We start from the raw sequence: 11,799 nt of genomic DNA on the forward strand, positions 1-11,799 counted from the left end.
ACATGGCTGTTTGATTTTTATAAGTTCTGTTTGTTGCCTTGCTGTCTCCCACACAAATACCTACTGGCACATGATGACAACCGTTCTTGTGAGAGATATTTGTGAGACACGTTTACTTTTTATGTTCTTTTTGTTGTCCCTGTCTGTGTTTTGCAACATAACGACATATGTAACAGGATGACAACTTGATGGATTGCAGGTTTGAGTTCTGTATACAATTTCTTGTGTCCATCACATGTCGACTGTTTCCTGTTGAAGGAGGGGTATCCGAGAGGCTTTATCAGAGTTGTTAATAGTTTCTGAGGGGTGGTCGGGTAGCCTGGTGGTTAAAGTGTTCCATCGACACGCCGAAGACCCGGGTTTGATTCCTGACATGGGTACAATGTGTGAAGCCCATTTCTGGTGTACCCCGCCATGATATTGCTGGAATATTGCTAAAAGCGGCGTAAAACCATACTCACTCACTAATAGGTTCTGACTTCACGACGAACATGTAAACTGGAACAGTTATTACTTACTTGTGAGCAAGGGACTATTTTGTGACTTCTCCACCTTTTGCTAGTGATCTGACTCATTGAATTAGTCTGAAGACGAAAAGAAAGTCGCATCGTCCTCTTTCAGCAAAACTGATGTCCCTACTGGACTAAATTTAGTAAGATGGTGAACCCGATCAGACACACGTGATTGATAATAATTACCTTCATACAAGACACATGATTTACTATAAGTACCATAAAACAAAGGACTGCCTCCGTTGTCTTGAGGTAGAGTGGAAGGTCTGGAGTTCAATCCCCAGCTGCATGATACCAAAAGTGAGTGAGTGAGTTGGGTTTAATGCCGCTTCTAACAGTATTCCAGTTATATCACGGCATGTCAGCTTAATGTGGCTGGAAAGCCCGAAGTGACGCAGGTCTCAGGGGTTTACCACTTTGGTGAAACCCATGATCATGGGTATGGTGCTGACAAACCTAGAAACATATTTGGGCGAACCGGGATTCGAACCCACAATCATAGGTTTCTGGCGTGCCCAAGGGACACAACTCTGCACAGCGAATCGCGGCACCTTAGACCTGTGCCCCCCTCATACCAAAAGACATTAAAATACAAGACACCCATGGTTTAATAGTTATTACCTAAATACAAGACACCCATGGTTTAATAGTTACTACCTAAATACAAGACACCCATGGTTTAATAGTTACTGCCTAAATACAAGACACCCATGGTTTAATAGTTATTGCCTAAATACAAGACACCCATGGTTTAATAGTTACTACCTAAATACAAGACACCCATGGTTTAATAGTTACTACCTAAATACTATTTACTCTTGTTATATAGATTGGTATCATCAGGATATGGCTGAAATATTGCCGATGTGCCATTAAATCTAATCACCATTCTATATTCTGAGAGGGGGCCTTGGATTATATTGATTTTTATCCAAAATAAAACAAATTGTACAGGAGTAACTCTTTCAAAATATATTTATGCTTCAGAGTGCTGGAAAAAAATAGAAATTGTCCACCCAAAAAAAAATATTTTTTTGCAAGATGTTTTTTATTTTGTCTTTATTTCGACTCATAGTTTTAATTACAAAAATATCTGGTTTTGCAGTTGCAGCAAAAAACAATATCTAGTCTTCTTACAAAATCACAGACCCTTGTGGATAGCTGCTAACAATATCAATCATTTTTTAGTTTTTTGTTTGGTCCAGACTCAACTATGCACGGGCTACCATCATATAGCTGCAATGTTGCTGAATGCTGAGTTAAACAACAAACAGACCAACACACCCTTTTGAGTTATTCTGCTGATTTTATGATTGCTTCCGGAAGTGTCATCACTGGATATGAATCAGAACAAATGAAATTTCACTGGATTTACAGTCTTTATGTACAAACTTCAAATACAGGTTCTCTCCAATACATGAAGACTATAGTCATGTAACCGTATATGTCAGAACATGGAGGGTGCACATGGAACAGCTTACTCCAAATTCTGGGATAGCTAGCAGTTCTTATTCAAGAGGCAAACTTATAACCTCAAGGACGGTTTGATTACACACATTCAACCAGTAGGCTACCATCACAATTCGGTGTCAGTAAATTCTTCCAGGGCAGTTTTTGTTTCTGAAAATTCAAATGCTTGGTTCTGGAATTCTACAATCGGTCTTCCAAGAACATGGATGGGGCTGTTCTGTTTGCTACTATGTCCCCCTAGGGTTTCCACCCCCACCACCATAGAGGGCAGTTCTACACTGGTCATGCTGCACATGCACTGGATGTCCGTATCCGTGTCATTGTCAAAGTCCGTCAGATCCACGTATCCCCGCACCTGTTGGCAACATTGTTGGCCTTGAGAGCACGTCCCAGTGATGTGCCTCTCCCTGGTTATCCCTGTTGGAATGGGATGGGCATCATGATGTTGACGAGGACCGACATTCAATGGTTTCTCCCTCATTTGAGATTTTATGCTTCGATATCTATGGATGTCACTAAATCCACTTGATTTTCTATCATTGGGTAAATGATGACGATGAATCTGAGCCTCGGTTTCAACTTGTGATGAGTCTGTGGATTGGCTCAACTCCAAGTTTGAAATTGTCTCGTGTGACTTGTCAAGATTTTCGTTCCTGCGAAATTGGTGCGAAATAAATGAAGTATCTAACTGTGGGGAGAGGTCAAGGCCACTAGCTGTTTCCAAACTCCTATCTCGGCTCAGGGACCTGTCTGCTAGTGAATAGTCACCTGATATATTGTCCTCTCCATTCAAGGAAATAGTGCGTGTGATGTTTTCCCTGGAATATGATTGGTTGAGATGGCTGCTGCGTGATACAGAGTTGTATTCTCCTGCTGGCTTCACCTGGTACAGCTGCACACTCTCACGCTTCTTGGATTTGCTGCTTGAATCAGGATCATTTGTCAGTTTCTTGTAAATGGAAAACATCACCAGGTTTAACACAACCAGGATGACCAGAATTGAACCAATCACAGCCGTTGTTACAATCTGTGCCTGTGTCATATTGACAGGTGTTGTCATGGTGACATTTACAACATGGTTTTCCATTCTAAAACTGTTGCTGAAGAATGAAAAAGTTTTGAAAATATTTACGACTTTTTAGATCAATGTAATTGAACCAGCTTATCATTGCTTATTAAAAGCAAACTCTAGAATACCACACGATACTGAACTGATGAAAATATTTATATATAAGTTAGGTGCCTCTTGATAGCTTAATCATGCCATTGGTTGAATAAAGATTCTCAAGCTTTTCATAGTGAGGTCATGGCATGGCTTGGTAACAGTCCATACAGGGTAATGTCCCTTTGGTCTCCCGATGACAGCTTTTCAACTTGGTCCAAGAGACTTTGGAATGTATTTTTTACTGGTCAATGAATGTTTTTGATTCAGATCAGGTCGTTCAGTACATTCATCTGAAGAGTCCTGGCACCTAAAATAAAAAATCATCAGTGAGATACAACATTTCATTGCATTATTTTCTGTTTGATATGATTTTAAAGCCACTAAAAGCATATTTTCATTCTTAAAGGGGCTTCTCTTTACCTTCAAGTATAAAATTGTCATAGCAAACAAATAAATATATAAATAAATGCAAATTTGATCTGTTCCACAATCCATGATACCGGACTCATGACTCCAATGTAAGAAAAACACTTTTTTTTTAAAAGGTAAGAAAATTATGGCATATGAATGTCAAATACACAAGTAATTCATCCAACCATGTTGCTATTATGAGGTTTGTTGAAGTTAGAATAAGATTTTTAAGTTTTCTTGCAAGAGAATAAATAACAGTGTTGATTTATCAGCATTGTATTTTTAATATTTGAAATATCATCCTCTTTTCCTCAAAAGATTTATCACTCACTGACTGAAAAACAGTTAGGAGGCTGACACATATCCTTTTATCTTTATCGAACATTTGTTGTTTATGTGCAGTTTGAATGACTGGATGAAGAAACACCTCGTGACACACATCAATCATTGCTCATGAAATGTACATTCCATCCACGTACCATTAAATTTCCTTGCTCATATCTTCATTGATTTCTTTCCCACTTTGATAAACACTGCCTGTTGCTGCCCTGTGTGTTGTGTTCAAAGATAGGGAATATATTACATCCACAAGCTATGAGAGTGGAGTCTATTAAGTCCAGATTTATATGCCGATTATGAGTGGGTTTTGGCTCTAGTAGTGTCCCTCTTCAAAGAGCCCAGTGATGAGTCATATGTAAGGTCTTTATGTATAATGTGAGGAATGGAGATATTATTTACCTGGTTGTGAATCACATTTCAATGGTTGCGTGTCATTTAGCAGGTGCTCCGAGGGAGGAGAAAGGAAGAGCCCACAAGAACTGTGAGAGAAGAATGTAGCTTGGTTTACTTAGTGTTGGAATGATCATAGAGCATGTCTTTAGGCTTGTATCTTGATGTGAGCTTGACATGACTCGTACCTACCCTGGGGGTCAAAGGGTAAACTTTGGATGTAATTAAGCTGTTTATGTGCTTGTCTCTGCCGTTATGATCTCTTTAAGTGTATTCAATCCAACACTGTGCAGTTGGTGAAGCCTGTCATGACATTGATGTTCATTTTGCATTGTTCCTTTGTCTGTATCAGAAATGACATGTGTATGGGGTAGGGAGAGAGATGTTTATGTAAAACATAGCGTTTGATCTATGTCTGTGTGTGTCACTATACACTGATGGAATGTTGAGGTTTGATGTGAATGTATCCATGCATTGCTTCTCCTGCTAAACATCAGCACAATCACCTCACTTCATGTTTACCAATATCTTTGAGTGTACATTATTAGAGGCAATTTGTCAAAGTATTTCAAAATCATAATGTGAAATACTGTAACGGTAATTTTGCTTAAAACAATTGCCACTCAGGATTTTTGATGATTTTATCAACTCTTTATAGGACATTCTACTCTATCGTAACCAATTTGTTTGTAAATCTCTGAGATGTTTTGTATGAAATTTAGTCAGTGCCCTAGTGAATGAAGTGATCTGAAACTCATTTGATAGATTTCTCAAATCCATGTTACATCTAATCTCAAGCTCCTGTGGAAGACAGTTCAGATACTATAGTCCTGCTATAAACATCCAAGTGATGGACACTTGTCATCATACACATCCTGACTGCATGTGCATCACATGTACCCTGCTTCTGCCTGTGTTTCTATGCTGCTGTGTCCCTGTGCACTGGTGCATGTTCAGCTAGATGGGTTCAGCTGTGTAGGGTGCTACAGTTCAGGGTGTTACAGGTCAGGGTGTCAGGGTGTCATTGCTCAGGGTGTCACTGGTCAGGGTATCAGGGTAGCAGTGTGTCACTGGTCAGGGTATCAGGGTAGCAGTGTGCCACTGGTCAGGGTATCAGGGTGTCACTGGTCAGGGTGTCACTGGTCAGGGTGTCACTGGTCAAGGTATCAGGGTGTCACTGGTCAGGGTATCAGGGTGTCACTGGTCAGGGTATCAGGGTGTCATTGATCAGGGTGTCACTGGTCAGGGTACCCGGGTGTCACTGGTCAGGGTACCCAGGTGTCACTGGTCAGGGTGTCACTGGTCAGGGTATCAGGGTGTCAGTGGTCAGGGTGTCACTGGTCAAGGTATCAGGGTGTCACTGGTCAGGGTGTCCGGGTGTCACTGGTCAGTATCAGGGTGTCAGGGTGTTACTGGTCAGGGTGTCACTGGTCAGGGTATCAGGGTGCCACTGGTCAGGGTACCCGGGTGTCACTGGTCAGGGTATCAAGGTGTCACTGGTCAGGGTATCAGGGTGTCACTGGTCAGGGTATCAGGGTATCACTGGTCAGGGTGTCCGGGTGTCACTGGTCAGAGTATCAGGGTGTCACTAATCAGGGTGTCACTGGTCAGGGTATCAGTGTGTCATTGGTCAGGGTGTCACTGAGTGACCACTCTCACCTGGCTGTGTGTTAAAGCCCATTTACTCTCTCGCTGTGTATTGGGTTGACACAGTCAGTTGGTAGGTACTTGTCATGTAATGTGTTGCTCCTTCAGTGTGATGTCAGACTCACGTTGAGTTCACCACAAAAGATACCCTGTACCTAGGAACACTGAGCCAGGTATGTGTGTCGAGGCAAGGAGTCTGGCAGGTATATGTCATGCATTGGAAATATGTGTCTTGTACTAGTCATGTGTGGAGCTTGCCTTTGATGTGCCATGCCCCTCCAGTGTGCGGGTCGCCCGAAGACAGGCCTTGCATCAGGAGGCAGGCAGCTACTGTTTGGTGCACTGATCCTGATGCTGCTGCTGCACAGGGATAATGTCCCTCTGTCACAGGTTAAATTACTTCTACCACTGTCTTAAGCTGGAGCTGGGCAGTCTGTAGACCTACATTTAGTTTCTGAAATCTTATATTACACAATATCCTTCTTGACTCTAAAAATTTAAAAAAATTCCCTATGCTGATGTGGAATAGAGCTAGCTTGAGCTGGCTAGACTTGCGTTGTATGCGTTTCTAGATTTATTTATTTTTCATAAATAAATATATTCCACGGTCATGGTTCAGGACTAGGCAGTCTGTACCGACAACTTTTTTTATCCAGCTGAGCACGACTCTCAGCATCATGTTCGGTACATTTATTGTTTTGAAAAATGATTAGCTGAGTTTACAAGATCAAACTGAATGTTACTAGACTTCCACATTTATTCAACCACATGGTAGTTAACTAGTTAACAAGGTGCCACTAGAAATTGTGAAGTGAAAGTTGTTCAAGTGGTTACCTGGAGGGAATGTTGTGGGTAAGTCAAGTAAAGTTTGGGATTAAGAAGTCTATCATGTGGGAAACCTGATGACATTAGATATATTTTAGAGATAGCCATACCATCTTTGTCACCGAAACTAAATTACACTTCCATTTCTTGGACACACCTTTAATGTAAAGTTAAAAAAGGTTGATTTTGAATTCAGAAAGAAGAATATAAAATCTCAAAAAACACTTCTGTATATGCCAAGTACTTTCTCTCCTTTGTGGAGTTTGTCAATGCACAACTGTTACACTGATTATGTAGAAGATAAGATAAAATATCATTTATTGCAGAAACATTCCAATTACAAGACAGTCGCAGTTTTTTTAAAATGACAAAACATGATTCATATATACATATATACAGACATACATACATTCCTGTAGACACTAAAACCAATCAATATTAAATATTTGATGATATTGTATATAAAATGTCATCGGTTGTTTAAGGTCAAGGGGTATTTATTGTTTAAAATGATAAACATGGAAACGAATGCAATTGATATTGATGGCTTCATTATCCACGGGGCAATTACTGACTTTTCTGATTTGGAAAGTCAACAATTAGTGTAACATTTAGCATCACATTGTGAAAACTAGACACTCTGTGACCCTAACAATGAACTCCTTTCTCCTCCTGACATTCTGCAGTGTCACCAGGAATATACTGGTGAAGTGATCAATTATGTCTCATGAACCTCCAACTTATTTAAACCTGTCATCATTCATCTTTGTGATGTATTGCTGCCGTTATGTCTTCAAGGGATGGTCGAAGAGCAGGGTAATCCTTAAGCAAAGTATTATTCTGTATCGTTCCTATGTGAGACGCATTCCATGGCAAATCTGACTCTCTGTTTCCTGGTGTGTCAGCTTGCGGAACAAGCAACTACCGTATTCGACGAAATAAGCGCCCTGCTCTAATAAGCGCCCACGCCGATATTTGCTAATATATTGGCTAGTGAACAATCCCAATTTGCACCCCTTCCGATTGATCATTTTACACAAGACTTATTTATGCACCCTTAATTATGGGCAATTAAATTCTTGAAAAATACATCAGTCGAATATAAACATTTCAGGCTGTCAGCATAAACCACGAAAGTTATCTTTTTTTCACCAAAATAATATTCTAATAAGAGCACCCTATTTCTAATTTTGAGAGCACCCTGGGCGCTTATTACGTCAAATACAGTATTGTAATTTCATTGAAGATGCCCCTACATTATGTGACATCAAACTTCTTCTTTTTTTCATTTTTTTGGGATATTTTACAGTGATATTGATTTGATTATTTGTTATATATTCATTTTATTTAGAAATTGGTGATGATAATGAACAATTCCATGATATATCATTAATAGTACTTCTGTTCATCCTGAAAACAATTATTTTCAACCATCAATTAAGTGAAATTAAATAAAATTGCTGATCCTATGCACATTGGGGTGAAAAGGGATGGAGACCCATCATATTATTACCAGGAGAATGTAATGGCCAATTAAATAAAATTACCTGTTGAATGTAATTTCCGCTCAGCTATTTGGGTTACCAGATCCAGCGTTGTTCCCTGAATACTCTGGTTGTAGCTGTATAACTGAATATCACGTGCTATTACAATAGTCGACAACACCGACTGTCTTACACGGGCACAGAGTAACAACAAGGCTTTACCTCTAAGCCGAGCACACCTTGTGAATGGCCGACTATGTGTCAAATACAAGGAGGTCTGGCTAATGGCAGGAGGGCAGCAGAGTGCACAACTCTTGTGCCTAGATCCAGCCATCAGTCCACAGCCTGTGTTTGCCCCGTCATTGTTGGCTGTGTTGACATGGTCAAGATCCGTGAATTCAGGAAGGGATTCACTGCTTTCTGTTGAAATTCGATCAGATTAAAACAATATCATTATTTTCATAGTGATATGTTGACCTAAAGTGTTACCTTTAGATGTTGTACAGGACTTTTTTATTTTTTATCATTGTCCCTGGATAATGTTTTGTCACTTTAAAATTTAAATGCTTGTTTCAATATTCGAATATTTCTCCTTGGAGGATATGGAGGGCATCAGCGACTGTTATTTGTTCTTTTTTATACTGATATTTATTCTGAAAGAAAATGGAGCGGAAATATGAATTAAGAGTTGTATTTGTTAGTTTCGAATAATGTATTTGATAATGTGTTGTGTGGTAATCAGTTGACTGTGTAGAGGTAATAATAATAATAATAATAATAATAATAATAATAGGCTATTTATATTGCGCACCACTTGGGGGCATGCTCAAATTGCTTTTATTACCCCGGTCACTTGATCAGTGTACACTCAAGAATCATTCTCATCTCCATGGGGAGTATACAACCCAAGCACAGCCTGTTAGGAGCTAGAAGGTGAACAACCACATTGCCATCTCATCCTACTGAGTATCCATTCACTGCTGTGAGACACTAGGTATGATATCTTCCATGTCATCAAAACAAAACACATTCTTTCTGATATTCACATCGTCAATCTTAATGTCATGTGATGTTATTGTTTGTCTAATTTTCTAGTTTGAAATAAAGTTTCCACCTTCATGTATGTGGTGAAGTGCTGTTGTGGTTCTGTACTGTGTGATTAACTTATTTGATTTGAGTAATTGAAGTGAGATTTATGAACAGAGTAGTGTACTGTCTATCAAGGTGATCAGATCTACAGAACTTGTGGGTTAGAATAAGAACACAATTTCCAAATGTTTGCGGTAGCTTATGTCATTGAAAGTGGAAGTCTGCGGTCATATCGTGGTGTTTGTGTAGCTGGGAGTAGCACATGGCTCCCAACAATGAACCTCCTGTTGTGTATACTTCTGGCAATCTTTTAAGTACTGTCACATGGCAATTGGGGACAGGCAATTATAAATAACCATCCTCAGAATATACACGATATTACCATTCTCATTCCAGTACACAATATTACCATCCTCAGAACATACATATTATTACCTTTCATATTCCACTACACAATATTACCATTCTCATTCCACTACACAATATTACCATTCTCAGAATATACACGATATTACCATTCTCATTCCACTACATAATATTACCATCCTCAGAATATACACGATATTGCCATTCTCATTCCAGTACACAATATTACCATTCTCATTCCACTACACAATATTACCATACACGATATTATCATTCTCATTCCAGTACACAATATTACCATTCTCATTCCATTACACAATACTACCATTCTCATTCCATTACACAATATTACCATTCTCATTCCACTACACAATATTACCATTCTCATTCCACTACACAATATTACCATCCTCAGAATATACATATTACCATTCTCATTCCACTACACAATATTACCATCCTCATTCCATTACACAATATTACCATTCTCATTCCACTACACAATATTACCATACTCAGAATATACACAATATTACCATTCTCATTCCACTACACAATATTACCATCCTCATTCCACTACACAATATTACCATTCTCATTCCACTACACAATATTACCATACTCAGAATATACACAATATTACCATTCTCATTCCACTACACAATATTACCATCCTCATTCCACTACACAATATTACCATACACGATATTATCATTCTCATTCCAGTACACAATATTATCATCCTCAGAATATGCCCGATATTACCATTCTCATTCCACTACACAATATTTCTGAAACCTGTTGTTTATTACCAACCAGTTGATATTCTGGGGATTGGGGCCTAATTATTTGTTCCCCAAAAGTCTTGTCCTGGTAAAAAAATATTTCCGCACCCACACCATCAGACACTTGCGCACAGAAGCATGTGCACACACCTACAGGCACACACATACACCTACAGGCACACACACACACATAGCCTCACATATACTCACACTCACACACATGCACAGGCACACACACAATATTCATTAATGACTCACTGAAAGTCCTGGAAACAAACTGTGTTGTGGGTAAAAAGGAAAGTCTGCCCTTTGAACCTGATGAAGCCCTCTAATCCTGCTTGTAGACATGTTAGTGCATATAAATGCACTTCTCACAGGCTTGTGTAAATGAAAATTGAGTTTCACTTAATTTTAACTGTGTTAAGCTATGTAGGCAAATGCACCTGGTAATGTTGATATAGGGCAGCCAGGTGACTGATGGAGCAGCCTGTTGACATGCTGTACGGGTTATGTATCTGTGAGTGAGTGAGTGAGTGAGTTGGGTTAAACGCCGCTTTTAACAGTATTCCACTTATATCGCGGCGTGTCAGCTTAATGTGGGAGGAAAGCCCGAAGTGATACAGGTCTCAGATGTTTACCACTTCGGTGAAACCCACGAGCACAGGTATGGTGCTGACAAACCTAGAAACATAATCTGGGCGAACCAGAATTCGAACCCCTAATCATAGGTTTCTGGCGTGCCCAAGGGACGCAACTCTGCACAGCGAATCGCGGCGCCTTAGACGACTTGGCCACCCGTGCCCCCTATGTATCTGTGACTCCGGGTCTATCTTAGCTTCAAGTACAGCACAGTCATTAATATTCACATTTCTGGTGTCCCCCGCCGTGATATTGCTGGAATATTGCAAAAAGCGGCGTAAAACCATACTCACTCACTCACTCATTAATATTCAATCCCTGACATGTTGTTTCCAAAATGTTGAAACTTAAAATAGAGTATTGAATGAATTGAAGACAATCCTTTTGTTTGCTTTTCCCTCAGCACAGAAATCACTGCATGTTGCTGAGGTAAGGTGTATCAGAACATTCATCACACTGCCTTGAGAAGCCCTTTTGCCAGTGTTTGGCATTTGTTTGGATGTTTATATTTTCAAGATCCGTAAAGATTTCAAGTGCTTGTTGCTAGGCAATGGAGATGGTGCTTGTCTATGGTATTGCATCCTGAAATATGTGCTGAGTATATGGATTGTCGCTTCTTAACAACAAATATTATTTTCCCAGTTTGCAAATTTGTTTCACTTGGAACAACACTCATT

The 11,799-nt window shown here is 39.6% G+C and overlaps 2 protein-coding genes across 21 annotated transcripts in view; one reads left to right on the forward strand and one right to left on the reverse strand.

Moving 5' to 3' along the window:
• The window catches only part of LOC124115793 (kinesin-like protein KIF13B), a 266,352-nt gene that overhangs the window by 117,042 nt on the left and 137,511 nt on the right, over positions 1-11,799 (forward strand). For 16 of the 19 annotated variants that reach the window (XM_048392899.1, XM_048392906.1, XM_048392907.1 and 13 more), the window contains exon 9: positions 4,337-4,378. The exons of 2 other annotated variants lie outside the window; for them this stretch is intronic. In XM_048392899.1, the coding sequence (XP_048248856.1) occupies positions 4,337-4,378 (42 nt within the window). The remainder of the gene's footprint in view (positions 1-4,336; positions 4,379-11,799) is intronic. One more of the 19 variants, XM_048392901.1, reaches the window with a different exon arrangement.
• LOC125378114 lies at positions 1,879-8,587 on the reverse strand. 2 transcript variants are annotated; one of them, XM_048392977.1, is made up of 2 exons: positions 8,307-8,587; positions 1,879-3,454 (listed from the first exon to the last, which is right to left on the reverse strand). In XM_048392977.1, the coding sequence occupies exon 2, from the start codon at positions 3,067-3,069 to the stop codon at positions 2,089-2,091; it is 981 nt and encodes a 326-aa protein (XP_048248934.1). In that variant the 5' UTR covers positions 3,070-3,454; positions 8,307-8,587; the 3' UTR covers positions 1,879-2,088. The 2 variants fall into 2 exon arrangements, with proteins under 2 accessions (XP_048248934.1, XP_048248940.1); XM_048392983.1 differs by lacking the exon at positions 8,307-8,587 and adding an exon at positions 4,038-4,851.

The sequence above is a fragment of the Haliotis rufescens genome, unplaced genomic scaffold (assembly GCF_023055435.1).
Source record: "Haliotis rufescens isolate VD_foot unplaced genomic scaffold, xgHalRufe1.0.p SCAF_1, whole genome shotgun sequence".
Lineage (NCBI taxonomy): Eukaryota > Metazoa > Mollusca > Gastropoda > Lepetellida > Haliotidae > Haliotis > Haliotis rufescens.

Coding starts and splice junctions, on each gene's coding strand:
- LOC125378114 (XM_048392977.1), bottom strand. CDS start 3,069: ATGGAAAACCATGTTGTAAATGTCACCATGACAACACCTGTCAATATG.